Genomic DNA, 27005 nt, shown 5'->3' with positions numbered 1-27005 from the left:
GCCCACCTGGGGCCTATGAGCCTCGCTGGAATGGGAGGGATCACCACGCCCTCCCTGCGGACGGGGCGGGACCTAACACCCAGAGCAGAGGTGGGGGGTGGGCCTCGGTTAGGAAGGAGGAGCCGCTGGGGGGGTAGACCACCCACACCCGGACTTCCAGCACAGGCCGTCTCTCCTGACTCAGGGGCGCAGCTCCCACCGTCTGCGTCCCTGGGCGGGAGGGCGGTGCCTAGACTGCCCACCCAGCTGCCTCCCTGCACTTCCTGCTGGGTGGCTCCCTGGTTTTGGCAGCTGGCATCCTAGGTGCTTCACCCAGAACGGGCACGGGCGCGTTCTCCAGGTTGGCTCGGAGCAGCGAGCGTGTGCACGCAGGGAGGGGCTCCATCAGCGAGCGCTGGGCGAACGTGCCAGGGCCTGGGTTCCGAGACCTGATCCCTGCAGGAAGCGGGCTCATGTCCTGGGACTGGCCCTCGGCTCCCTGGCCTAGGAAACGGGTGTATGGACGGGGTACAGGAGGTGCTGGAGAGGAAGGGGTTGGTGAACACCAGGGGAGGAAGTGAGCACCGCACAGGCCTCTTCCTGGAAGCCCCCGCCCCTCCCAAGCGCAGAAAGTTCTGGGGCCAGGTCTGCACCGGCCCTCCAGGCCCCCGAGGACATTCACCCTGTGGCCCCCGCCTGCAGGGCACCAGGGAGCCAGGCCAAGCCAGCAGGAAGCAGGGAGAAGTCGTGTTTGTCTGAAATGTGTCAAGAGGGGGACCGGCCTCGGCCCCAGCTTGGGGGACTCATCTGTGGGCTGGAGGCTGCCCTGTGCAAGGCAACTGCAGACCCACAGGGGTGGGGGACAGAAGCCCCCCGGGTGGGCGGAAGCACCAGGGGCAGCAGTATGGGCGTGAGACGGGGTTGGTGGTGCCGACGGACGGGCTGCTGGCTGGCTCAGACCGGCTGCTCTTCCCGGGGCCAGCAAGGCTGGGGCAGTGTAGCCCCCCAACGCCCAACCCTGCCTCCCCGGGCTCATCACTTGAGTCCTGGTGATCCAGCTGTGCGCTGGCCGGAAGGACGGCTCCTGTCCCCAGCCCGGCCCCAAGGAGTCTCCCCACCCAATAGCTGGCAGTCAGGCCTCCCGTGGCCAAAGAGGAAGGGCAGGTGTTTTCGAGGGGCAGCGCCCTCTGCTGGCCTCTTCGCCACCTGTGGGGGTGCGACCAGGTGGCCTTTGCTCAGAGTTGGCCATGCGTCCTTCTCAGCAAGGCTGGGGCCCCAGGGCCACGTGTGGCGCTGCAGGAACTCTTGGTCCGGGCACTGGAGGGGTGGGGGCACTCGTCCTTGTCCTGGGAGGCCCCAGCTGGGACCCATCTGCCCTCTCGCAGGCCGGCGGCTGTCAGAGCGCCAGGACTCGGGCCGCTGTCCACAATGCACCCAGGGGCAGCAGCAGGGAGGCCGCCAGCAGTGCGCCCGAGGCCCGCGGGGGAGGGGAGGCCGGCGAAGTGCAAGAGCAGACCTCGAAGCCATCCTCTGCGCGGCTCCGGCCGTGCTGTCCTGGCCGGGCGTGGGCCCCAGCCTCTCCGCCCGCACCCTCCGGGTCCGCCTGCGGGTCTCTGCAGACCAGCCAGTCCCGCGCTGTGGACTGGGGGTACCCGGGCGCTGCCTCCAGCTCACTGTCCAGCACCTTCCAGTACTCCTTGCCGTGGAAGAAGTAAGCAGCACCTGGGGGAGAAGAGGGAGTGAGCTGTGGCTGCGGCAGGCAGGGGTGAGGCTAGACAGCAGGAGGATAAGGGAGCGGGGTGTGGGCCCACAGCGAACGGGAAGCGCAGTGTCTGCCACGGTCAGTCTGTCTCAGCCCCGGTGGTCATCTGGGGGCACCCAGGGCCTCCCAGGCCTGGAAAAGCTTGGAGAAGCTGCCAGGAGGCAGGGGGATGGATGAGAGAACCTCTTGATTTCTCTCTTATGGGATATTTATTGAGGGCCTCCCCGGGCCATTCTAGGTGTTGGGAACACGGCTTTGAAAACAGAAAGGAAACATCTGGCCCCGTCAGCTGCCCCGTAGGGAGGGAGATGTATTCTCCCCTCTGCCAGTGGGGCTGCACCATGTGGGCCTGAGGCATGAGGGAGGGGCCATGCTGATGTCTGGGCAGCATCTGCGGGATGTGGGGCAGGTGCAAAGGCCCTGGGGCACATGAGGCAGCAGGAGGCTGCACGTAGCGGTGACCCCGGGTGGTCGGTGGGGGCACAGGCCCACTGTGATCCCCATTCCACAGGTGGGGAGGCTGAGGCCTTGTGGGGCTCACCGTCGGACCAGCGCATGGCGTCGTCGAGCGTGCTGGGGATGCCCCTCCACGGGGGGCTCCGGGCGGGGTGGCCGGGGTCCATGCGCCGTGTGTGCTCATCGAAGCGCCAGTACAGCTGGTCCTTAAAGAAATAAGTCTTGTCATTGTGGGCCCAGGAGAAGGCAGCGTCGATGCCGCCCGGCGGGAGGCCGAAGTCTGAGACGGGCCGCGGGTATCCTTCCTCTACGTTATTGTCCTTAAATACCCAGTATCTGTCTCCTGGGGGTGAGAGAGAGCGCCGTGGGCCAGAGCTCGGCCCACCCCGTGGGGCGGAGGCTCCAGCCCTTCCGCTCCCCGTCAGCCACCCCATGCCATTGCCCCGGCCCCACTGCACCCCGGGGCCTCACGCGTATTTACTGAGCACCTACTCTGTGCCCGGCACGGGGTCGGCCCACCTGCCGGCGGCCTGAGACCCCGGGTTCTGACAGGGCACCCACTCCACGCACTGGAGTGGAGGGCCCGGCCCGGGAGGCCGCTGCGCTCTGTCCCGCCTCACCCCCTGTTGTGACGAGGCCGCGTCTCCACGGGCACAGACTCGTCGGGGCCTGGAGCGACGCAAGGGCACCCTTGTCAGTGTTTACACAGAAGCAAAACGTTTAGAGATCACCAAGAGCTTCAAATCCGTATGTAAAATTAAGAAGAAATGGCTTCAGACGGTCTCTGGGTGTGTCCTCGACAGCGCTCTGGACTCGCCAGGGCACTGTGCTGCCCGCTAAGTTCTCCCGTCCGGCGTGGCGACGAGCAGCCTGTTACGTACGGCGGCGGGGGGGGCCAGTAAGAGGAGGAAAACACTTGACAATCCTTTGCCAAAGCATTGGAACAGACATTTCTCCAAGGAAGATATTGAAAAGGCCAACAGGCAACATGAAGAGACGCTCAAGGTCGCTAATTAGGGAAACGCAAATCAAAACCACCACGGGAGACCCTCTCACACCCATGAGAACAGCCTCGACCAAAAAACCTGAAAAGAGGGGCGCCTGGGTGGCTCAGTCATTAAGCGTCTGCCTTCGGCTCAGGATGTGATCCCAGCGTTCTGGGATCGAGCCCCACATCAGGCTCCTCTGCTATGAGCCTGCTTCTTCCTCTCCCACTCCCCCTACTTGTGTTCCCTCTCTCACTGGCTGTCTCTCTGTCACATAAATAAATTAAATCTTAAAAAAAAAACCTGAAAAAACCAAGTGTTGGCGAGGACATGGACAAACTGTGTCCTGCTGGCGGGAATGTGACCCGGGTGGCCCTGGGAAAACAGCGTGGACGGTCCTCCAAATGTGAGACACGGAGGCTCCGGAAATCCCACTGCCGGGCAGACACACAGTCGAAAGCAGCGTCTCACTCTCTGCACGCCCGTGGTCACAGCAGCATCATTCACAGCAGCCAGGAGGGGGCAGCACCCGGGCGTCCGCTGGTGGGCCATCCACACACAATCGATGACCCAGCCTCACACCGGACAGACGCGGGGACACCTGCCACAGCACGGATGAGCCTTGAGGACACGATGCCGCGGGGAGTGAGTCGTCACGAAAGGACACGTGCGGTATGGCTCCACGTCTGCGAGGCGTCCCGTCCAATCCACGGACGGAAAGTGGACGGTGGGCGCCAGGGGCTGGGGGCTCGGTGTTTCACGGGAAGATGGAAGCGTCCTGGAGGTGACAGTGGTGGCTGGACACCATGGCAAGGTGCCTCATGCCCTGAACTGTGCACGTAGACGTGGTTAAGATGGCAAAGTTGTGTGTGTGTGTGTGTGTGTGTGTGTGTGTGTGTTTTACCACAATTGAAAGTAAACATAATTTTTAAAAATCCTTAGCCGGAGACAGCAGACGACTGGAGTGTCTGATGGGGGGGTGCACGAAGGAAACCCACACACCCGCAGAACGGGCCCCCTACAGCCGAGAGGGCAGGTGTGTCCACCGCACAAAGGGCAGGAGACGCGGGGGTGCTACCCCCGGGGGGCTCAGCGGACATCAGACAGCTCCCGCCGTGGGCAGGGCGGCGCGGGGCACATCCGTCTCCGACGCTCCTGCTAAAGGAGCAGAAGCAGAGACTGCCAGGTGACCTGCCCGAGGGGCGCCGGCGGGACGCTGCGGACGTGCCCAGGGGAGGGCAGACGCTGCGTAAGGGGTCCTGGTGTGGCCGCTCCCTCGTCGTCGGGTCAGGAGAACACAAGCGTAGAACCGTCCATGGGAAGAAAAGGAAGCAAATCAAGCAAAACGTGAACAAGGCGCGATGCTGGACGCCGGGCACGCGGGCGTTCACGTACTGTTTCTGCCACGTTCCCCGAGGTCGGAAATTATCTCCCAGAACAGAGGTTTGAGGAACGAGGAGGCTCCTTCTGCAGTGACGTGAAGCCACCTCCAAGCTCTCTCGAGGCCCAGAGACAGGGGACGGCCAGCGTGCGTGGCAGGCGGCTGTTTGCGCGGAACGAGGACAGAGCAGGTGCACGCAGCCCCTCGCATGCACGCGCTCTCTTGGAAAGGCGGTGGTCGGTCCAGGGAGGCGAACGTCAAGTACAAACGATATAAGAGTCGTAAGCAGTCTTCCAACTTTGCTTTTTGGAAGGTTGAGAGAACGGTGCCATCTACGGGGAGGCCCCCTGGCCCGACTCCTGGCTCGCCCCAGGGACGGCGGCCAGACCCACTGTCTGGGGCCAGTACTGACTGGTTACCCCGACAGCTCACCGCTGACAGGTGCCCGGCCCCGACCACACGCTGGCCGGTGACGGGAAGGAGCATGAGAAACGCGGAATATTCGTTACCTCCTCAAAGAAACAGGGTCCCCCGTTTGGGTTCAAAGAGCTGCTGCGCTGGGTTGAAAACGCTCCCCCAAATTCACATGCACTTGGACCTCAGCACCAGACTCACGTAGAAACGGGGTGTTTGCAGGTGAAATTAGTTAAGAGTGAAGTCGTGCTGGAGTCGAGTGGGCCTGACATCCGCGGAGTGGCACCCTTGTCAGAGACGACACACGCACAGTGAGACACACGGGACAAAGCCCGGCGGGGACACAGGTGGGGCGGGGGGTGGGGGGCCAGTCTCCCTTGCAGCCTCAGAAGGAACCAGCCCTGCCGGCCCCTGACCTGGGGCCTCAGGCCTCCGCTACTCCTTTCCCCACCGATGGGATGTGGACCCAGTAAGGGCTGCCAAGCTTCCCCGGAGCTGGAGCGGGGGGCACGAGGCGGGTGGCCAACCTGACCCAGCCGCCCCGCTCTCCTGCACTCAGCACAGGTGTCAGGTGGCCACACCGTCTGGGAGCCCAATGCTAGGGCCATGGGGGTCTCCCGATGCTCAACTGTTGAGAAATAACCCCAACCTAGAAGACTGTGCCCTGCAGGTCCCACTGCCATGCCCATGGCCTTGGGCAGTGATTCGGCCAGCAGGGTGGGGGGACACAGCGTGTGGCTCCAGGGGTCCCCGGGTGTGGAGGTGTCAGGCTCTGGAGCGCGCACAAGGCGGGGCTGGTAAGCCTGGGCCAGGGCAGGAGGGTGGCTTCACTCTGGGGAAGCGGGGTGGTTCACCCCAGAATGCAGCAGCACAGGGCAGTGAGGGTGTGACGGGAAGGCTCCCCACCCCTGAGGTGCCCAGAGACCTGAGGAGCTCCTGCCACAGCCCCAGCATCCTGGCCGTGCCCCAAGAGCAGCGCCTCCCCCAGCCCAGCCCAGGGAGTGGGGTGTGGTGTGGAATGACACCGGCTGCCAGCAGACCTGTCATCCCCAACAACATGGGAGACGAGGGAGATGAGGGAGACGAGGGAGACGTGGGAGCTGGGCGGGGCTCCCACCATGCTGGGAAAAAAACCTAGCTCCCTCCCCGCAGGTGCAGACCTGCACTTCCAGGCTCCTGCACCCCACGCCGGCCTCACACCCTCCTTCTGGGGCTCCTGCACCCCACACTGGCCTCACACCCTCCTTGGGCCTCCTGCACCCCACACTGGCCTCCTGCACCCCACACTGACCTCACACCCTCCTTGGGGCTCCTGCACCCCACGCCGGCCTCACACCCTCCTTGGGCCTCCTGCACCCCACGCCGGCCTCACACCCTCCTTGGGGCTCCTGCACCCCACACTGGCCTCACACCCTCCTTGGGCCTCCTGCACCCCACGCCGGCCTCACACCCTCCTTGGGGCGCTGGGCGCTCGGCAGGATGGTCCTTGCCCTGGCGCCTTTGCACTGGCCATTCCCTCTGCCCAGAATGCTGTTCCCTCAGCTCTATCTGAAACTAAGTCCCTCACCACCTGCAGGTGCTAATCGCGTGCCTCCTGCCGGATCGAGGGTCTCTGCCTGTGTTGCCCACCGTGTGCCCGCAATGGCTGCCACGGCACGAGGACACAGTAGGTGCTCAATAAATACACACAGGTGGCGTGCACAAGTGAGTGAGCTGCCCCCACCCTGGGCTTGGAGCAGACCGCGGGGGCTCGCCCAGGTCCCAGCAGCCATACAGGCAGCGCCAGGTGGGGCCCACCCACCTTTGAAGAAGACAATCTTGTGGTCACTGGCGCGCTCGTACACGGCGTCCACGCTGTCCAGGTGCAGCGGCAGACCCCGCCAGAAACGGTGCATCTGCGCCGGCTGCAGCGACACCAGGTGCCCGTCCCGCGTCAGCCGCCAGAAGTACTTGCCTGGGGGGACAGAGAGGGGTGCGGCTGCAGGGGGCCGGTCTGCGGCCCGAAGGGGCTGCCCTGCCATCCATTAGCTGGACCGGGTGGGGGTTACCTTTGAAGAAAAAGGCCTCGCCACGGATCTGGGCCACGGCGTCAAAGTCAGTGCTACAGCGGTGAGGCACATCCCTCCTGGGCCTGGGGGAGAGAGAGCCAGCGGGCTGGGGGAGGGGGAAGGGGGCAGGGGGAGGGGGGAGAGAGAGCCAGGGGGGCATGGGGTGGGAGGGGGGACGGAGGGGTTGGGTGGGAGGGCCTGGGGAAGGGAAGAGGGAGAGTTTGGGGGGACAGATGGTGGGGGGGAGAGAGTGCAGGGGGAGGGGAGGGGTTGGGGGAGAGAGAGCCAGGGGGCTGGGGGAGAGGGCTGGAGGAGGGGGAGAGGGCAGGGGCCGGGGGAGGGGGAGGGAGGGGTTGAGGGGAGAGGGAGGGTGGTGGGGAGAGTGTGCAGGGAGAGGGGAGGGGTTGGGGGAGAGAGAGCTGGGGGGCAGGGGAGGGGGGCTGGGGGCACAGACCCGGGCAGGCTGGGAGGAGCCCCCATTCCTGAGCCACTAGGAGGAGCTGGGCTTCACACCCCACGTCATTGCCCGCAGGCTCCGAGACGCAGGACAACGGAGCGCGTCAGAGAGAAGGGAATTAAAAGGAGGCCCTTTTTGTACGTCAACTATACTTCAATTAATAAACAAGAACGCAAAGCCCGCGTCCCTGTTTCGCGGTCCAGGGCGGCTGAGACAGAGCGCGGAGCGAGCGGAGCATCAGGGAACATCATGGGCTCACGTCTGCGACAAAGGGTAAGGGGGTTCCAGCACCCCTGCAGCCCAGGTCGGGGTGGGCAGGTGCCCCTCCACCGTCTGGGGGGTTTGAGGACAGGGAGCCGCGCTCAGGACGTGGCCCCGGAGCTGTGATTTTCTCAGAAGAGCCTGGGGGCTCCGAGCCACTGTTGGGGGTGGTACCAGCCACAGCATGCAGACCAGGGGCCCACGGCTTACGGGGTGCTGGACCGATTGTCGGGGGGCTCTGGCAGGAGCGGGGGCTCCTCGGGCTCCGGGGTGTCTGGCTGTGCCGTGGGGGACACGGACTCCCGCACGCCTGTGGAGACAAGAGGCTGCATTGAAGGGCCGCCTCCCTGCAAATCCCACCGCCTTCTGAGGACCCCCCAATACGGAACTGTGGCCAGGGGGTGGCGGGCCCTGCGCATGCCCGGGGCCCAGAGCATCGCAGCATGAGTAGGAGACACAGGGGTCCCCACGACCCCTCCTTAACCCCCAGGGGTTGAATGAGGTTGCCCCCCAGGCCTCCTTGCAGGTGCACACCCCAAAAAACCAAAAACAGGGGTTCCAACCAAAAGTGGTCTGTGAATGTGCACAGCAGCCAAAACGTGGGAATGCCGCAAGTGTCCACCAGCGCGAGTGGACGGATGGACTCACTGGGCAACAGAGGAGGGAGGCAGCGACAGGACGTGGGCGGGACGTGAGCGGGACGAGGGCTTGGGAACGCGCGCCCCGTGAGAGAAGCCAGACATGAAAGGCCACTCGGGTGCAATTTCATTGCGTGAGAAGTCCACATGGGGCAGACGAACAGAAAGGAGGTCAGTGGCTGCTGGGTGGTGAGGAATGTTCTGGAACTAGGCAGAAGTGGCAGATGGCAACACTGTGAACGGGGTCAATGCCACTGACCTGCGTGCTCCGAGTGGTTAACGTGGTGCGTTTTACTCTGGTAGGAAAAGCCCAGTGGCGCGGCGGGCGCTGGGGGGAGCTTGCAGGGGTGGGGGCAGGGCTGCTGTGCAGGAAGGGGAGGCAGGGTCTGGCCTCCGAGGGGGGCAGACGGGGGTTGGGGCAGGGAGACAGAAGCCGCACACGGCCTCTGGCCCAGGCCCATGCCCGCTACGGGATGGGGCCTCCCTCCGTGCCAGTTTCTGACGTGTCCCCAGCAGGGCAGGTGTCCGAGCAGGGCTCTGGGCTCAGGGCCAGCTCTGTCGGCCGCCACGGGCCATCCTGCCTCAGCCGGTCCTCCCTCGTAGGTGTAAAGAGGGGCCACCAGGCACACATGAGGTTTGCACAGGGCCAGGGGCGCCTCAACCGTGCCCGAGTCACCACGTGAAGCTATCTGGGGCCAGCCTGGGATCTCGCCCGGGGCACGGGGGCTCTGGGGCGAGCTCTGCCACTGGGCTGCAGGCCCCGCATCCCAGGACCCTGGCAACAGACCGCCGTTCGCTCATCCCACACGCATGAGGGAGCCGCGAAGGCGTGCCATGCAGGGACCAGAAGCTGAGCACACGAAGACGGATGAACAAGACGGGAAGAGCCCTCCTCCTGGGGGTGCTGTGCTCGGGGGGTGCCCTGCCTTTCTGTCCCCAGCCCGGGGAGATGGTGCCTGACTTTGGGGGGCTCACCGTACAGCTGCCAGACCCGCACCCTGTCCTCGTAGGGGAGCTGGTAGTGCAGGGGATCACCCACGGGGCCCTGGTAGTAGGGCTGCATGATGGAGCTTGTGGCTGCCACGTGGCTCAGCCCGATGGCATGGCCAAACTCATGGACAGCCACCGCGAACAGGTCCATATCATGGGCATCTGGGAACACAGAGAGCAGTGGGTCAGGGGAGGGACTGCCAGCCGGGCCAGGCCACGAGGATGGGACGAGTTCATGCACAGGGGCCGGGGGGCACCCATCCGGAGGGGTGTGATGTGAGGGGTCCGCTGTCCCGGTTCCTGCCGAGGCCCTCCTGGGGTCTACAAGGGCTTCTCGGGCCTCAGCTCCCACCATGGCAAAGGGTCCAAAGGCTCTGCGGGGTCACTGCTGGTTCCTCAGGTGGGGACGGGCTCCCCCCCCCGGGCTGGAGTGTGGACTCACTCCAGTGGCCCCCATCTCCTGGCCCACATCCATGCCCTGTGCCACGTGGCTCCGCCCATCCGGCCACCTTGAGCCTGGGGGCCTGCACCTTCCCGGGCCAGTGGGGCTTGGCGAGCGAGGGGGTGAGGGTGTGACGGCCTGTAGAGGCCTCTTGGAGGCTGGGACCAGGGTGAGGACAAGCCCAGCTCAGCCCGTCGGGGGGACACACCTCAAGCAGCGTCAGCCCGCGTCCCAGGCCTGCGAGCCCACGATCAGCGGGGCAGGTGCCCCTGCCCGAGAGAGCGGGGTGAGGCTGGCCTCGATGTAAGGGACAGACGCACACCGCTCCGGGCCACGGGCGCTCTTCATCCCGCAGGCCTGGAGCGGCCCCTGTAACCCAGCGTGTCCCTGGGACTCAGCGTCAGCTGGACGCACCTGATGAGCGGAAGGCCCAGGACTCGTCGTCATCGAAGTGCGCGTCCCCCGCGGTGTGGTGGTCGCCGGGGAAGAAGGCGTGGGCCACCGCGCCGCCGGGGCCATCGAAGGGGTAGGCGTCGTTGTGGTCAGCCGTGGAGAAGTCGATCTGGATGTCCGCGGTGCTGCCCGCCACCTCGTGGAAGTTGAGGGGCGCGATGTCGCTCCAGACTTTCAGGGCATAGTGCATGAGCGCACGCACCGTGTCGCGGCCCAGGGGCGAGTCCCGTGGGAACGTGCGGACCCTGGGGGGGGCGGGGTCAGAGCCCGGGGTCTGCCCACCAGGCCCAGGCCGCGCCCCCACCCCCGGCAGACGGGGTCTCCCGGACACATTCCTCCCCAGGGTCGCCCATCCAGGCCCTGCTGGGAAACAGGGTTTTCCGTTCTTCCTAGTGAAGAGCTGAGGTGAGGCCTCCTGGATGGGGTGACGTGTCCTCGGAGGACACAGCAGGGGACACGGGGGCCGGGGAGAAGGCCGCGTGAGGGTGGACGCAGGGGCTGCAGCTGTGGGTCAGTGGCGGCCAGGAGCACCTCGAGCAGAGAGGCCGGGGCTGGATGCCCCCCGCCCACCCGCCCAGGGAGCCTCAGAGGGAGCCAGCCCTACGACCCCAGGACCTACGGCCTCCGGAACTGAGGATGCGCTCCCCGACCCCCGAAGCCTGGCTCACGGGTGCTTGTTTCGGCAGTCCCCGGGCACCGGGATGTGGAGAGTCAGGCAGGGGCAGCCCACCCACCTCCAGGACAAGCTCCTCCTGTTCCACGTGGTTGGAGCTGGAGCCTGGCGCCTCCTTCGCGCTGGGGCCGCAGCCGGGAGGTCAGGGAGGGAACACCGAGGCGTCTTCATCAGCGCCAGGGTGGCCTCGTCTGCAGGGGTGGCTGGGGGTCAGTCCCCGAGAGCTGACCCCAGGCCCTATCCTCAGTCCCTGCCCCGGGGCTCTAGACTTGCCAGACTTCACAGCCGGGGCGGGGGCGTTGGGGGGTGAGGTGTTAACATCTACGACCAGGACAGGGGTCATGCAAAGCATTACTAACACCAGTGGGAGGGGACGCCGCGGGGCCCTGGCCGGCGGGGGGCAGCACGGCCCGGACCTGCATGCGGCCTCCCATGCTCCCGGCCGTTCCCAGCACACACGCCTGACCAGCTCCGCTGCGACACGTACGTGTAGACCTCTTCCGAGGCCTGGCCACAGGTGCGCCCCAGCAGCCCACAGGAGGGCTCTACAAGCCTCGATCGGTTGCCAACATGTAAAAACTGGGGTGCTCACATGAACCCCCCAGGTCTCTGGCTTCCCGTGGAAAGCTGCAAGTGTTGGCCACACAGATCCGCCACTTCCACGGGACAAGAATCAACTGGGATCCCACCCGACAGCTGGCCCCCTCAGCCCCCAGGGGCACCAGCGCGTGAGACCCTGCTGGATGGGGGGCCGACGGGTCTGGGCGCAGTTGGCGCACACTCCCCTGCACCGTGCCCACACCTGGGGGTGGTGAGCGTGCCGACGGGAGTCCGTGTCCCCAGGGACAGCGGGCCCGGCCTAACCCCACCTCACGGGCAGGCTGGAGAGGGCAAAGGGCCCCAAAGGGCAGCCGGGGCAGGGAGGGGGGAGTTAGGGGAAACCCCATCTCCTGTCACCCCTGGACTGACCCAGGATGCCGGTGGCCTCCAGACCTCCGAACCGCTGCATGGCCGAGATGGCCTTGGTCAGCTCCTCCTGCGTTTGCAGCTGCCCTGCTGTGGGCTCCGCGGGGGGCAGGTAGCCAAACCTGCTCAGCCACTCCTGAGAACAGAGAGCAGAGTGAGGTGGGCTCAGCCCCACAAGAAGAGCGCCTGCTCTTCGGGTGAGGGGCAGGCCTCTGCCAGCCCTGTTCACCACTGGCCCCAGCCCCCTATTAGCCCACAGGGTGCCTTGTGCCCCTTCTCTAAGTTACTTTATAGACAGATGCTGGAGAGCCGTCTGAATAAACTTGATGCCCCTTCGGAGGGGTGAGCTTTAGCAGTGCACCACCTGAACAACCGCCCACGGCAGCCTGTCCCACCTCACTTCCCCTGAGCCAGGAGATGCCCAGGGCACACTTGACAAAGTGACATTTTAAAAAGGTTATTACATGTGGCAAGTGCCAGATTCAGGCCCAGAGCTGCCTCGGGAGGCAGCCGTCTAGGATCGAAGGTCTGAAACCCACACTGAGAAGGGCCGTAGCTCAGACTCTGGTCTTAGAAATCCGGTCATGAGCTGCCCAGACTCTGAAGCCAGGCTGCCTGGGGCCAAGTGCCACTGGGCCACCTCCTCGCCGTGCACCTCGGACAAGTCCCTCAACCCCTCTGGGCGGTCTCCTTGCCTGTGGGCGTGAGGATATCGTGAGTTAGGACATGGAAAATGCTCTCAGCGGCACCTGACACGGGCGCTCTATAAAGCATACACAGCGTTGTCGGGACAATCTGCCGAAAAGGGCCCTGGCACCGGGGTCCCCAGAGCCAAACAGGAAGCAGGAATGGCAGGTGACCCTTCCTCACGGACACAAATAGAGCCTCCTTCCCAAGTCCCACCACCTTCACCCCGTGGGGGGCTGAGGAGACAGGGCGGTGCTGGCGCCATTCTTGGGGGGGCCTCGGCTTCAACCACCAAGTGGTGTCACGCCCACTTCCTGGCCTGTGTGACCCGAAAGCCTCAGGCCACGTGGACAGCGGGTGGGCTCGCCAGTGGGGGAGGACCCCCAGGTGGGGGGGCCAGTCACAGGAATTCCCCGAGCCCCTCGCTGCCCAGGCCTGGCTCCAAGGGAGGCAGCAACCTGCCGGTCTGTTTGTTTTTTGGTGGACACTGAAGAACTCTGAATTCATTTATGCTACCGGCAGGGTCCCCGGAAGCTTTTCAGTTTGTAGCCCCTGCCAGTAGGACCCCTGCCCAGAGGCTCTGCCCCCAGGGGGGCCCAGCAGGTGCTCGGTGGAAGGGAGTGCACCCTCCTGGAATTCTCAGGAGGGTCAATGGACCAGGAGGAGCCACCTCCGTGATTTGCATACAATTTGCATACAGCTGCAGAGAACCGGCTAGATTCCTCTCTTTCCAGGAAACACGGAGTCTTTCCTGGGGTTTCTCTGTTCCTTTAACCCCTACCCCTCAAACCCTTACTGGCCCAGAACCACCGGTCCTGACAGAAGACCCCCAACACAGTGCATGGACCTGGGGTCCTCAGAGGTTGTGGGACAGGACTGGCTGGCAGCGGGAGTGACTTGACCCTCGATGGACAGGAATCAGGAGACCCTTCCAAGTGGACACTTCTGATCAGAGGGGCCTGAGGAGTGGTGCCCCACGCTCAGACGAGGTGGGCATCGGCTGGGACAGGCCTACCTCCTCACCCCGGACTGTGCCCTCCTCAGGGTTAAGATCCTTGTAGTCCCTGAACACCCCTCTTCCTTTGGGAGGACCTCCTTCACATCACTTGGAACACATTAGAGTGTATCTATCTCAAGGACCGTGTCCCATGACTAGTACCCGGCTAGGCACTGCAGATAAGCACAAAACATGTACGTTTGAGGTTACACATGTTTTTGGGAAAAGTTTTACAAATATTTGAAAGTTTTGATGTTGCAGTTTTCTTTCTGAATGTCAACACACACACACACATTTCAAAGCCCTGCCATTCAGCACCATAAGGCTGCCTCCTCCAGGAAGCCCTCAGGAGTTTCCTGATGCACAGGATACCAGATGAGGGTGTGGGCCCCACCCTGCTCACCAGGGAAGGGTCCGCCCAAGCGGGTGGCTTCCCCCACCCAGGCCAGCTGCTTCCAGCAGGCTGGGGCTGAGACATGAGAAAGAAGGACCCCCCCCCCCGTAGGCCGAGCTAACAGCTGGGTCTCTGCACTGAGCAGCCCCATGCCCCACCTCTCACGGGGCTCTGTGGGGTTCACGGAGGAGCCCTGGTCCCCCACCCCCGGGGCCCCAGGGAAGCCTGGCCAGGAGACCCTCGCGCTTCCCGGCTTTGGCTTTGGAGAAGCCAAGGGCACTTCAGGCTGCTTTGAAATGTTTGCCAAAGCTGAAAAGCAGGGTCTGAGAGGCCAGCCGGCCCCGTACTGCTGAACAAGGGTTAGCTGAGTGCAGGCACGGCCCTGGGACAGGCACTGCTGCCCCCAGGGTCAGTGGCCACTCCCATCTGCCAGGACCCTGGGAATACTGTGCCTTGCAGCCCCCGCAGGGCAAACCCTGAGAACAGGGCCCAATCTGAGGGGCCGGCCAGGGAGCCCCCACCCGCAGGCAAGGGCTGGGGGAGGGGGTGTCTGTGTTCTCTATTGCACTTCCCACCTACCCCCAGTGCGGACCCCTCCCATGACATTAGCATCACAAAGCAGTCCCCTCTCAAGTACCCAGGGGTCTCAGTCTCCTTCCTGGGGCCCCTGAGGCCCCTGCAGTCCTGGGGGGGCTTCTGGGTCCATTCGTGGACAGTCCAGAGTGGGAGGGTGGGAGCACCCCACCAGCTGACCCCGGGAAATCCTATGGAGGTGTCTGACGCCAGAATAAGCCCCTGGCAGGTGTGTGGGGACAACGGCAGCCACTGGCCCTCGGGTGGCCACGGGGACGGCACTGGGCGTGCAAGCCCGTGGGACCCCCGCCCAGGCCTGTCTTCCTTGGAGGCACAAGTGCCTGGAACCCGAAGGCCCCGCGGGCGGCCCCCCACAGAGGGAGGAGGCGCCCTCGGGGAGGCGCAGCTAAGAAGACAGCGCTCTCTCCACTTGCCAGCTCCTGTCCTTCACCGGAGGAGACGGGCGAACTCCCAAATGGCCGGCCTTCCTCCCCCCGGGGCGGCACATTTTGAAGCTGCCGAGGAGACTAATGGGTGCGGGCGGCGGGGGCGTGAACCCGGGGATGCGGGCAGGGAGCGCAACACCCGAACTCCCGGCGGGGCTGCAGCAGGGGCCAGACGCTGCCCCGCCTCCTCCTCCAGGGCGCCCGCCGCAGGAAGCCCGCCCCCCCCCCCGGGGGTCCTCGCCCCCCACCCCAGTTGCTACAGAGCCCGTGGGGCGCCAGCCCAGGCCGGCCCCTCCCCGCGCGCCCACCCCACCCTCCCTGCACCGTCGCCACGGCGACCGCGTCTCCAGGGCAACCAGGCTGCTGCAGCGGAGGTGAACCTTCCAGAAGGCCGTGGGGAGGGGAGAAAAGGGGTGGGGAGGAGAGAAGCTGGGGCGCCCCAAGCCCGCAACCGCCGCCCCGCCGCGGAGGATCCCCAGCAGCCGCGGGGATGAGCTCTGCCTCCTCCCAGGGACCCCTGAGCTGGGCCATTACCGCAGACGGGGAAACCGAGGCTGGGACATGGTGCCGGGAGCCGGGCACTGGCAGAACGCGGTGCAGCGCTTCCGGCTGGCCTTTCCCGGCTCGCCCACGCGGCCCCAGGCCTCTCGGCTTTTATCTTCCCTGTTCCCTCCAGTTACACCGCCAACAGGGCTAGCCACCCTCCCCACTCTTCAGAGTCACAGGGAGGCAGCTCTGGCCCCAGCAGGTGAGCGGCCCCAGCAGGTGGGCACCGGGGACCCGCAGCCCCAGCCCCATAGTGTCGGCACTGGGCTGCGCCGTTCTGTGCTTCACCAAGCTGGCGAACAAGAAGTGCTTACTGGGTGCAGGGTCTCATGTGGTCCTCTCCACTGCCGCCCTGCATGGCCCCTGTCGTCCCCACTTATAGGTGGCAGATGGGGGCCTAAAGCCTGTGGTGACCAGGAGACACATGATCCCCTGGAGCCTGGTGGGGCCACCACGCGCCTGGGACTGTCCCCGGCCTGGGGGCCTGCTGCTCTGGCAGGGACCGTGGTCGTGGATGGCAGACCCGTGGGCCCTTCCCCTGCAGGGCCCATGTCCGGCTGGACTCCTCCTGCCTCGTGAGGGGGCACAGAGAGCAGGTGTCCGTAGCATTAGCCCCTGTGCACAGATGAGGGAACCCAGCCGCAGAGGCTGCCGTGGGGCCGTGCTGCGGGCAGACGGTCACCCCCCAGCCACGGTGACGTGGCTCAGGAGACATGGGGCTGGCAGGCAGTGGCTTCAGGGCACCCCTCAGGACCCAAACACTCACCGTAATACAGCAAGCCCGGCCGGTACGCACACGGTGCCAGCTCGCGGTTCGCCCTGCGTACCTTCACTCGGGACCGCTTGCAGGGCAGTGTGACCACCGGCTCCACTCACAGCTCAGGAGACTGAGGCCCGCAGTCACACATCCAGCCGTGGCAGAGCCGTGGTCTGGCGGCCGTCCCTGCCCACTAAAGACCCTGAAGGGAAATGAGCTGGGGGGGTCCTCAGAGCAGGACCCCCTGTGCTCGTCTTCTTCTGGGAGCTGGTGGTGGGCAGCTCCCGGGGACCCCAAGCCCTAGTGTCCATCCCAGTGTCATCCCCGGGGGGACGCTCCTAGGTCCCCCTTGGACAGCCCGCCGTTCCCTGTCCATCCACCTGACACAGCCAGATTGAGCGCTCACTGTGCCGGGCACCCTGGGGACAGCGATGGCCTGGGAGAGCCCACCCTGCAGACAGGGCTCCGGGTGCGGACAGCATCCTGGGGAAGGTAAGCGAGTGAGCACAGCAAGCGACCCCAGGCCGTGATTGTGTCATGCGTGACCGTTATCAGAAGTGATCCCAACACCAACAACTACTCCTCCCTTCGCCAACCCGCTTAACGCCCACGACACCCTCAGGGCACAGCTGTGGGAGGCCGAGGGCACCGTCTGCGGCGTTCACGCCATGCCTGGTGCACAGCAGCCGCAAAGTCAGTAGCTGCTAAACGAATCTTATGAGGCAGACACCATTATCGCCATTTTACAGATGGGGACACGGAGGCCCAGAGAGGTTAGGACGTGTACCCACAGTCACATAGCCAGCATGGGGCAGGGCTGGGACTGGAGCCCGGGGTGTCTGGCTTCAGAGCTTATTTCCGTGACCTCTGTGCTATGAGGGGACATGAGTGACAGGGTGCAGGGACTAATTAAATGGTGGTCAGGGAAGATGTCCCGGGGGGGTGGTGACAGTAGGCTACGCCCTGAAAGATGAGGAGCTGGTCAGGTGACAAGCCCTACAAGAGTTCACAGAGCTGGGCACGGCAGATGCAAAGGCCCTGGGGCAGGAAGCAGCCTGGGAAGTTCCGTAGAGAACAGAGTTCCATGGAGTATAGGCTGGAGATATTCAGAAGCCGGCAGCCGGTAAGGAGTGGGACCTGATTCTGTGCGAGTGGGGAAGCTGGGCTGTGCTTCCTGCCAGACCACTCTGTCCTGCGCTCCTGAGAGCTGGACGGTGCTCGGGAGACCCGACAGGCTCTCAACTTACATGGGGCAGATGCTCGCCCTCCAGGACCCAAGCACAGACCCTACTCCCACAGTATCTCCCTAAAAACTCAGATCAGCACCAACAGACAAAAATCACACACCCTCGGAAGGCACTGCGTCACACCCCTGCCAAACCCCAAATCCTGTCCAGCCTTCTCTGCATTCCTCCCTCCCCCTGGGAACATGCGGTGAGAGCACTTCGGAGGCAAACGTCCCAACAGCCCTGTTTTACAGACAGGGTCCTGCCCCCCCCCCCAGGCTGGGTCCAGACCCCCAGCTCTGTCTAGGGCCCATGTGAGAGGAAAGGCATCCTAAGCCCCCAGGCCAGCCGGTCCACACTCCCTGGGTTCAGCCCTGCCCACACCACGCTGGCTCGCAGGACAAAAGCCCCACAAAGACTTCTTTCAGACTGGCCAGCAGCCCCAAAGGCAGTGAGTGCTCCAGGACAAGGACTCAGTGCTCACAGCACGCCTCAGGCTGGGCGCGGGGGAGGGCTGGGTGCGTCTTAGGACCTTCACATTTAAATTCAACCTCCCACCTTGGTGCTGGGAGGGGACCCCGGGACTCTTCCGTCTCCAGGCTCAGGACAAAAGCACGCACGCCCGGGTTCGCCATTCCCGCTCTCTGTCCTGGCGAGGGTGTGCGGTCCGGCCCTGGGCGGCGTGTCTGCAGCTGTGTGGTGCGCGGGATGGCCCTGGCCCCAGGCCAGGTCTGTGATGTCAGTCCCGAAGGCATGCAGGGCCCACAGGCTCCCTTGGGTGCGAGCATCGAGGAGCAGGGACCCAGAGGCCCCTGGCTGAGGCCCGGGCCAGGAAGGTGACTATCACCCCTGCCACGATCTGCCCCTGGCCCAGGAGGGGGACACTGGCCTCATCCTGCCCATCCCCGCGGGGCCTCCTTGCTTGTTCCCGGCCACCCTCAGCCACACACCAGTCACCTGTCTGGGTGTCAAAGATCACAAGATCCACAAAGATGCTGCGTGGTTCGGGGCCACGAGAACTTTGTTGCCGGAAGCAGAAACCTGAGCAGAAACTCGAGGGGCCAGGCTGGCAGGTCTGCCAACACGCACCGTGTCCCGCTCACACCCGCCAGCAGGGCTCCCCCCCGCCGCCCCCAGGCCTGGGTCCCACACGTGGCCACGCTGCAGGTACCAGGGGCTCCTGGCACTGCTGCTGCCTTAGCAGAATATTAGCAGCAGCGCGCACGTCCGTGCCCGGGGCCGGCTGGAGGATGTGACGTCTGTGCAAAGACGCGAGCGGGCGTGGGCACCGAGCGCCAGCCAGACCCGGACGTTCCAGTACAGAACGTTCTCCCAGACAGACTTCCAAGGGAAGACAGCAGGCACGGAGGAGCGGCAGCGGGCCGCCATCCACGACGTAAGGGGCCCAGGTCCCCTCGTCCTTCTGAGGGCCCAGGCGACCTCCAGAAGCTTCTCAGGAAGGGAGGGGAGGGCAGGGAGGACAGGCGTTCTCCCACAGGCCCCTCCATACGGCCTGAGCATCTTGCTACGGGTATTACCCACCCAGAAATAAAATAATGAGAAGCCCGGGCCAGAAGGACTGGCCGCGCGGCCCCAGGAGGGCACAGCGCACTCTTTTGTCCCTCTCCACACGGCCTGAAAGCCCACCACTCGCTGGGCGCAGCAGGACTCAATCCAGGCCTTTGTCCTCACACTAAAGCCGGAGTGGGCTGGGCCAGGCCAGCCTCTCCCGGGGACCAGCCAGTGCTCCGGACCCGCTGGGCTCGACGCTGGCAGAAGCTGGGTCACACTGACAAAGGGGCCCTTCTCCTCACTGGCAGCCCCCGATGTGAATATGCACAGTCAGTGGGCCCCGGGGCGGTCGGCAGAGGGGGCGGGCAGGAGCCCCCCTCCGCCCCTAAATCCTGTCTCCAAGACTTCCTGCACCTCTGGGTCGGGGCGCTGAGGTGTCATTCCCCAGACGGCCACCAGAGACCGCCCTCCGCCCACAAACGTGGGCAGGAGGAGGCAGGCTTGGCAGCACTAGGAGGGCCGGTCCTGGCCTTGCCCCGGGTGGGGGCCTCTAGGGTCAGGGGCAGCATCTTCCGCTACTTCCCCCCTGGGCCAGATGCCAGGGCCCTGCTGTCTCTGGGGCTCGAGGCTGAGGAGGTGACCCCCCAGCCCCAGGACACCCCACAGAGTTTGGCCCGGGACTGCCCCCCATGCCCCAGGAGGCTCAGGGGAACCGAGGGAGGGAGAAGAGGAGGTGCCCAGGCCCTAGCTGGGAGGACTGTGCCCAGCCCGCTGTCTCTGGGCAGGCAGAGAAAAACTTGAGAACTGCGCGGGGTCGACAAAGGAGCTTGTCTGGGCCAGGACTAGCATCCCTGACTGTGTGGCGGGACCCTCCTTAGCCTCCGGAGCAGGGCCTCTCTGAGCAGGAGAGTGGACCCCGAGACACACGCTGCCCCCCAGATCATGCACCCCAGGAGCGGGTCCAGGAAACCCCCACTTACAAAGGAGCCCGGAGGGGGTGAACTGAGGCACCCCGATTTCAGGGGCAGTTTGGCTGGAAGCCCTCTGTGGGGGCCCTCAGGCGTCTGGATGCCGTCAGCAGGGACCGTGGCTGCATCCTCGCAGATGGCTTCCAGGGCTGGGCCAGCTGGGCGGGGGTGGCCCCCGCCTGTTTCGAAGCCAGAACCTGTAGCCGAGTCCTGCCAACTCCACGGAGCTGCGGATGCCTCCAACTGCCCCCAGCCAAATGCCTCCCCTGCCTGATCTCCACCTGCAGCTTGCAAGTCCAATGGCGTGGGGAGAGGGGTTCTGCCAGCACCCCTCACGGCACCGCTGGCGTCCGTGGGCCGGGTGCGGGGGGGGGGGCGGCCGCGGCCCCCGGCCCGGATCCCCGCGTTTCAGCCGAGTGAGGGCAGCGGCAGGGGCGGAAGCCCCAGAAGAAATCGTTCCAATCCGACGGCCCCTCGCGCCCTCGCCTGGCCTCTCGAACCTGGGGGCGGCGACCCATAAAGTCTGATCTCAATCCTCCAGGTCCAGAGGAGTCTGAATGGGGGAGGGGTGCGGGAAGAGGCCATTGCCGCCGCCCCCAGGACGGTTCCCAAGGCAGGGGGACAGCTGGTGTTACGGGAAGGGGCGCTGGGGACGTCGGTGGGGCTGCATCAGAGCCTGGGAATGAAAGGGGGACCCCATCAAGCTCAAACAGGGCCAAGGCGGCGGCGGAAGGGGACAGGGAATAGGGCCAAGATTCATGCCCAGCGGGGGGCAGGGGGCCGGTTCTCTTGCCGCCCAACACCCTACACGGAGCAAACTCGAGAGCCACCGGCTTTCCGGGGCGCCCGCACTCCGCAGCCCCGACCTTTCCTGGGGGTGGTGCGCGCCCCTCCCCCTCGCCACTCCCACTGGGAACGCACGCGGGGCGCACTGCCCTGGGCGGCTACGACGGCTGTCCCACTTGCCTGGAGTCCCCCTTCGGGCCGCTCCAAGCCGCGGACAAGGGCTCCGGCCAGGCAACCCCAGCCTCCGCTGCCTCCCGCGGCTGCGGCGCGCTGCGAGCTCAAGGAGCAGGGAAGGCGCACGGCGCCTCTTTCCCAGCCCCGGGTGCGCGCGCGTCAGCCGCTCAGCCTGTGCCCCGGCCTCAGCTTTCCGCCTAGGAAATGGGTCCAGAGTTCCCCGAGCTCCCGCAGGCGCCGAGGGGCACCGACGGGGTCTTCCCCGCCCGCGGGACCCCGTATGCCAGCCGCACACTCACCACTCCCAAGCTGAGGTCCTCCGCGCGGGGCGCGGGCGCGCCCCAGCTCCCGCGGGCCGCCAGCACGAGCAGCAGCAACGGCAGCGGCGGGAGCCGGGGCCGGGGGGGCGGCGGGCCGGGCCCAGGGGCCGCGCGGCGCCCCATCCCGCTCGTGGGGCCGTCGGCGCGGCAGTGCAGGTCCCCGCGCTCCAGCACCCCGCTACGCCCGGCTCCCCACGCCTCTGCGTCCGGCTCCCCGCGCCGCTGCGCCCCGTTCCGCCGCTCTGCGCCCCTGCACCCCGCGCCCGTGCGCCCCGCTCTGCTGCGCGCCGCTCCCGGCCCGACCGAGCCCCGCGCACCGCCTCCCAGCGGCGGGGCGGGGCATGCTGATATATGCTAATGACCGCTGGCAGCGTTCGCCCCGCCCACCGTCTTAAAGGCCCCGAGTCCCGCGCGGGTGCTTGGACCCCACCCGCGCCCCACGCCTCGCGTGTGCACCGGGGACTGGGGCTGCGGCGGCCGGAAGGCAGGCGATTTCCGAGTGTCCCCAGACGGTCTCGGGGAGGCGGGGGGTGCGCAGACGGGGCTGCCCCCAGGGAGCTGACGCGGCCCCCCGCCCACCCGCGCGCTCCGCGGACCCCTCTCTGGAGCCCGGATTCGCGGTCACGGTTGGGCACCCCAAGTGGCAGTCGCAGCGCGCCAGGCGGACGCCTGGTGGAGCCCTTGAGCCGCGAAAGAAAGGGGTGGCTGCTGGGAGGGGGTGAGCGTGGGGCGGGGCGGGGCGCTGTCGGAGCGCGAGTCTCCTGGGGTCGGGGCTGGGGAGGAGGATGTGAATGCTGACGTCTGTCGGAGGTCGATGTGCGCGGGGCACAGGTCCAGCCTGCCCCCTTTCTCATCTCACTGGCTTCTCACAGCATCTCGTGAGATGGGAACGATCATTCCCATCCCATTTTTCAAACAAGGAAACTGAGGTCCAGAGAAATTAAGTAACTTGCAGGGTGGGGGTGGGACTGCGAAGTTCAGATGCAGACGCCCCCACACCTGAGTGAGATTTCTCATCCTGCTTGTCCACAACTACTTCCCAGCCATCGCCCCTTCACCCTCTGCTCCCGGCTGGTGCTGTCAGAGTTGAGGCCCCCGTCAGGGAAACGGAGCCCACGACTTCCTCTGGATCCCCGTCACCCGGTCTGGGGGGGGGGGGGAGCGGCGAGGGTTGGTTTCCAGGCAGAGCCTCCCGTTCACCATCCTTCCCTGTTACTGATAGAGCTTGGTGGCCCCTTTGGAGCAGGGAGATTCTGGACCTGCTGCAGAACAGCTGTGTATCGACTGGTTGAGATCCCGTGTAGCCAGGTGCCCTGGCACACAGCTCAAACTGACTCTAGTCAAGGAAAGGAAATTTAGGGGCTTGTTAGGCTGGGACACCCCAGAGCACGCTGACCACGCTGATGTCAGCCAAGGCTGGATCGAGTTGCACAAGGACTAGATGGGAACTCAGTTCCTCCTTCCATTTCTGCGTTGGCTTCATCCTTGGGCAAGATTCCTCCAAATGGCAGCAGCCACGGCGCAGGACAGCTTCGCCCAACATCCTCGCCGCGTAGCAAGCCCAGCCACACACACACCCGTGAGCCACAGACCCGGCTGGCTTTCATTGGGTGACGTGGATTATGTGTTTGTCGCTGAGCCAACCATGTGGCCAGGGGATGGAAATGAGCTGACCTGCCTGCGTAGACCATGGGAAGGAGGGGGTTTTCTAAAGGAAACTGGAGGTGCCGAAGTCAGAGTAAGGGAGATGGATGGCAGGCAGGGCTGGATCAAGGAGCTCAGAAGCGAGACCAGAGCAGTGCACCCCTGTGTAAGAGCTCGGCCTGCCTTTGAAGCTTTGGAGCAGGGTGCGGTGGGGGGACTCATTCCAGATGGTGGTGAAGAGAGAGGTATCTGTGACTGTGGCCTCGGGTGGGTCCAGATGGTGGCTGAAGACCATGGTGAGCACCAAGGATGCTGGGGGGGCGAGGCGTGTCACTTCCTGCCAGAGGCCACCACACCCCAGCTGCTGCTTTCTCTTCGAGCCTGCCACTGAATTCTGGCATTTGAACGTGGACAGAATCCAAGCACCGATGAGAGGCCACTTTTCACCATCAGATGGGCGATGTCGGAAAAGTGATATATCATCATTCGCCCCGGGTGTGGGAAGTGGGGACTTTGGTGCCACGGGGTGGGGGGGTGCCAGCGGGTACAGACTTACTGGAAGGCCATCAGGGAACAGCTATTAAAATTTAAAAAGTACATTTTTTATGGCTAGCGTTCTTGGTGTCTGCCCTAGAGAAACACTCCCGTCTTTGCCGGAGAAGGCGAAGGCAGGACGGACTGATTTACCGTCGGAAGCTGCCTACGTGTCCGTGCAGGGCTGACCCCACTAAAGCAGGGCCGCGCGTCCGATCGGTTGTGCCGGCTGTGGGCCGGGACACAGGTGAGGGCGCTCCCTCCAATCTGTGATTTCTGGAGGAGGGAGGGGCGCTAGAGAAACAGGTGCCTCTTCTAAGACCCAGGAGGTGACCTGGATGGACATACCCAGAAGGCGGAACACTACCGGGAAGTTAGAAAGAAAGGACTAGATCCAGGTGTGCCAGGGGGGCTGTTCACACACTGTGTTGAGTGAAAAAAACAAATTGTGGGGAAAGAAATCAGAAAGCCCCTACAAAACAAATATGTATAACTATATCATCCTTCTGAGCCCTTGATCCAGCCTTGCCTGCCACCCATCTCCCTTTCTCTGGTGTCAGCACCTCCCTCCAATTTCCTTTAGAAAATCCCCCTTTAGCCCTGTCAGCCCACTGGTTCATGATGCAGATCCCCACTGCCTGAAGCATAGAAGCCAGGTTGGGCCCATCCCTCCTTACCATCTCCCAGCCACGGACTGGCTCAGGGCGGGCCCCACGCACCACATCCTGCAAGCAGGGACAGCCTTGGGACAGTGGCTTGGGCTTGCTGAGCTTTAAGGGCGGGGGCTGCAGCTTTCCTGGGCTCTGTGTGCATGTGTGCAAGTGCAGAGGGAAAGTTCTGGAGGGAACCCACTACAGGGCACGGTGAGGACTCGAGGCTGGAGCGCAGGCAGCAGCCCCAGGCCAGAGCTCCACCACGTCCTGCTGCCTGCCCCTGCCACTCTTTTTCTCTGGGGCCTCAGGCTGCGGGACGCTTGTCCCTGCACAGCCCAGGCTCAAGCCTGATGCAGGGGAGCTGCTCCGGGCCCTGGCATGTGATCTGCACCCTCCAGGGACACCGCTTTGGCACCTCTCGCCCTTCCCGTCACTAATTCCCCAGGCAGGTTCTCCGTCCCTGGGATCCTCGGCTTGGGGTCTGCTCGAGGGACCGGGAGAGGACAGCAGGCACCCGCGCTGTGTGTGTGTTGGGGGCGGGGGGACAAGGCCTTCAGCTGCTCAGCCTGCCTGACGCCCCTACCAGGAACAGCCATTTCTGGTCTGCTTGTGTAACTGAGGATTCAATAAAAATGAGAAGTGTCACCTCTGTGTACTGGATGCAAAGGGCTGACTTGCTCAGGTAGGGTCCCTTCTCGAAGTGCAGGGTTTCGAGGGGAGGTGGCCCCCCTTACGCCAGCCCCATGCCTTCACTCCAGTGGGGTGGTGGGGCTCGGGCCTGAACCACTGTACCTGTGGGGGGAGACGAATCACGCGGGCCCAGAGATGCCCCGTCCTAACCCCCGGCATCCGAAAGCGTGGTCCCTTATGTGGCAAAGGGGCTCGGCAGCTGTGATGAAGTCAGAGCTCTTGGGACGGGATCGTCCCGGACAGTCTGGTGGGCCCAGTGTCATCACCACGGGCTTTACAGGAGGGAGCGGGGCGGCTCAGCGCTGGGTAGCAGGTCATGTGACAAGGGAAGCAGCGGCCCCAGTGCCGCAGCCAGGAGCCCCTAACCCCTGGAAGGGGTGAGCAGCGTGTCCTGCCTCAGAGCCCCGGGAGGGACCAGCCCTGCCTGCACCTGCTTTCACCCCAGCAAAGCCCGCTTCCGGCCCCCGGAGCAGTGAGAGAGTGAATGTGTTTCCTTTCCTGCCAGTGAGTGTGTGCTCACTGTCCCGCCAGCCACGGGGAACCTCACTTGTCAGGCACAGTGGTGGTGGGGACCGGCAGGATGGCAACAGCACACGGATGGTCAGCTTAGCAAAGGCAGGACGGCCGTGCCAAGTCCCTGGGGCAGCCCGTGTGTTGGAGGAGCAAAGGGGGAGGAGGCCGTGGGGTGGAATGGGAGTGGGCGGTGGCTTTAAAACACGTCCTTAAGGGGCACCTGAGGGGCTCAGTCGGGTAAGGGTGGACTCTTGATTTCAGCTCTCCCTCTGGACCCCCCCAACCCCTCCCCCCTCTGGCACAAGCCTGCACTTGGCATGCGCGTTCTCTCAGATAAATAGATTTTTTTTTTAAGATTTCGTTTATTTATTTGAAAGAGAGAGATAGCACACAAGACAGAGAGGGAGAGAAAGGGAGGGAGAGAGGGAACGAGCGGGGTGGGGGGCAGAGGGAGAGGGAGAAGCAGGCTCCACACAGGGAGCCCAATGCAGGATGGACGACGGATGCAGGGCTCGATCCCAGGACCCTGGGATCATAACCTGAGCCAAAGGCAGATGCCCAACCCACTGAGCCACCCAGTCAACCCAATAAATAGATCTTAAAAAAAAAAAAAAAAGTAAAACATGTCCTTAAATTGTGACACCCCTCCCAGGGAGGTAACCCCCGCCCCTGGAGACGGAGCATGGCTTCGTGACCGACCGCCTTCACGAACAGATGTGGCCCGAGGACTCGCGATGGCTTCCGAGCTGGCTTTGCGGCAACCCTCTGCTCGCTCTTGCAACATATTTCCTGGCGGGGGGGGGGGGGGGGCGCGGAGAAGGAGGGGGTAGAAGGGAGAGGGAAAGGAGAGGACAGGAAGGGAGGGGAGGGGGCGGGGGCGGGGACAGAGATTCGCCAGGACCAGGGCAGTCCCAGCCCCCCGTCTTTGCTCCCGCAGCTGGATACAGGCCTGGGGGCACAGAGCCGCCCGCGCCCAGGGGCAGTCAGGGCGGGTGAGAGGGGCTCTGGGTCACCATAGCGGGGACTCTTCGCGGCGTCTACAGTACACGCGCACTGTTTGTTGTGACTGCATGACGAGCGCCCGCCCGTGCGCCCCTCACTGTCCGGAGGCGGGTCCCGGTCCCGGTCCTGGTGCAGTGTGGGGGCCAGGCGCGGCACACACCCCGGTCCCGGGCAGCGGGCTGGCCCCTCCACAGCCCCCCCAACCCCCTCCTGGGGCTGCAGGCGCCATCTTCCGGCCGCATCCTCAGGGATGGTGCCCCGTGCGCGTCTGCGTCCTGCTCTGCTGTCCGCGGGGACTCAGTCCTGTGGGACAGGCTCGCTGGGGGGACCACTTCACCCGTCATCCTGCACACGCAGTCACATCCCGTGGAACCGGGGGTCCGGGCTCCCCGCTGTGGGTTTGGGGGGGACAGTTCAGCCCTGAGGGAGTGTATGAGATCGCGGAGCAGGGCCCAGCATGGAGGGCTCCAGGGAGCGAAGGGGCGTGGGGAGCCGGGGTCCCCGGGTGGTGTCCCCATTAAACTTGGAGATCCCAGCTCCTCACGCCCGCGCCGCACCTCGGTTCCAGGGCTGGGCCCCGTGCCCAGGCCGCATCCCCCCAGAGCTCCGTGCCCCTCCCCGCCCCTGGCCGGTCTCTCCTCCCCTGGCCTCGGACCCCACCCCCTCCCCCGCGGGTG

General features: G+C 64.9%; 1 protein-coding gene across 1 annotated transcript; it reads right to left on the bottom strand.

Moving 5' to 3' along the window:
- Positions 1-523: 523 nt before the first annotated feature.
- On the bottom strand, positions 524-12052 carry MMP17 (matrix metallopeptidase 17). The gene is made up of 9 exons (XM_044389925.3): positions 11910-12052; positions 11002-11131; positions 10229-10512; positions 9358-9534; positions 7955-8054; positions 7027-7109; positions 6780-6932; positions 2283-2540; positions 524-1701 (listed from the first exon to the last, which is right to left on the bottom strand). Exons 1-9 carry the CDS (start codon positions 11947-11949, stop codon positions 1376-1378), a joined length of 1551 nt encoding a protein of 516 aa, XP_044245860.3. The 5' UTR covers positions 11950-12052; the 3' UTR covers positions 524-1375.
- Positions 12053-27005: the final 14953 nt, after the last annotated feature.

This window comes from Ursus arctos, unplaced genomic scaffold (genome assembly GCF_023065955.2).
Source record: "Ursus arctos isolate Adak ecotype North America unplaced genomic scaffold, UrsArc2.0 scaffold_34, whole genome shotgun sequence".
NCBI classification, from domain to species: domain Eukaryota; kingdom Metazoa; phylum Chordata; class Mammalia; order Carnivora; family Ursidae; genus Ursus; species Ursus arctos.
Note: the sequence above shows the minus strand (reverse complement) of the source record. Positions and strands in the feature narration are given on the sequence as shown.

What these genes read in the sequence shown, in the direction of transcription:
- MMP17 (XM_044389925.3), bottom strand. Translation starts at nt 11,949, where the DNA reads ATGCAGCGGTTCGGAGGTCTGGAGGCCACCGGCATCCTGG. An exon ending in GCGGGTCTGGCAGCTGTACG is followed by an intron (nt 8,055 to 9,357) that starts GTGAGCCCCCCA and finishes TTGTCTCCACAG; the next exon opens with GCGTGCGGGAGTCCGTGTCC. An exon ending in CAAGATTGTCTTCTTCAAAG is followed by an intron (nt 2,541 to 6,779) that starts GTGGGTGGGCCC and finishes TCTCACCCCCAG; the next exon opens with GAGACAGATACTGGGTATTT.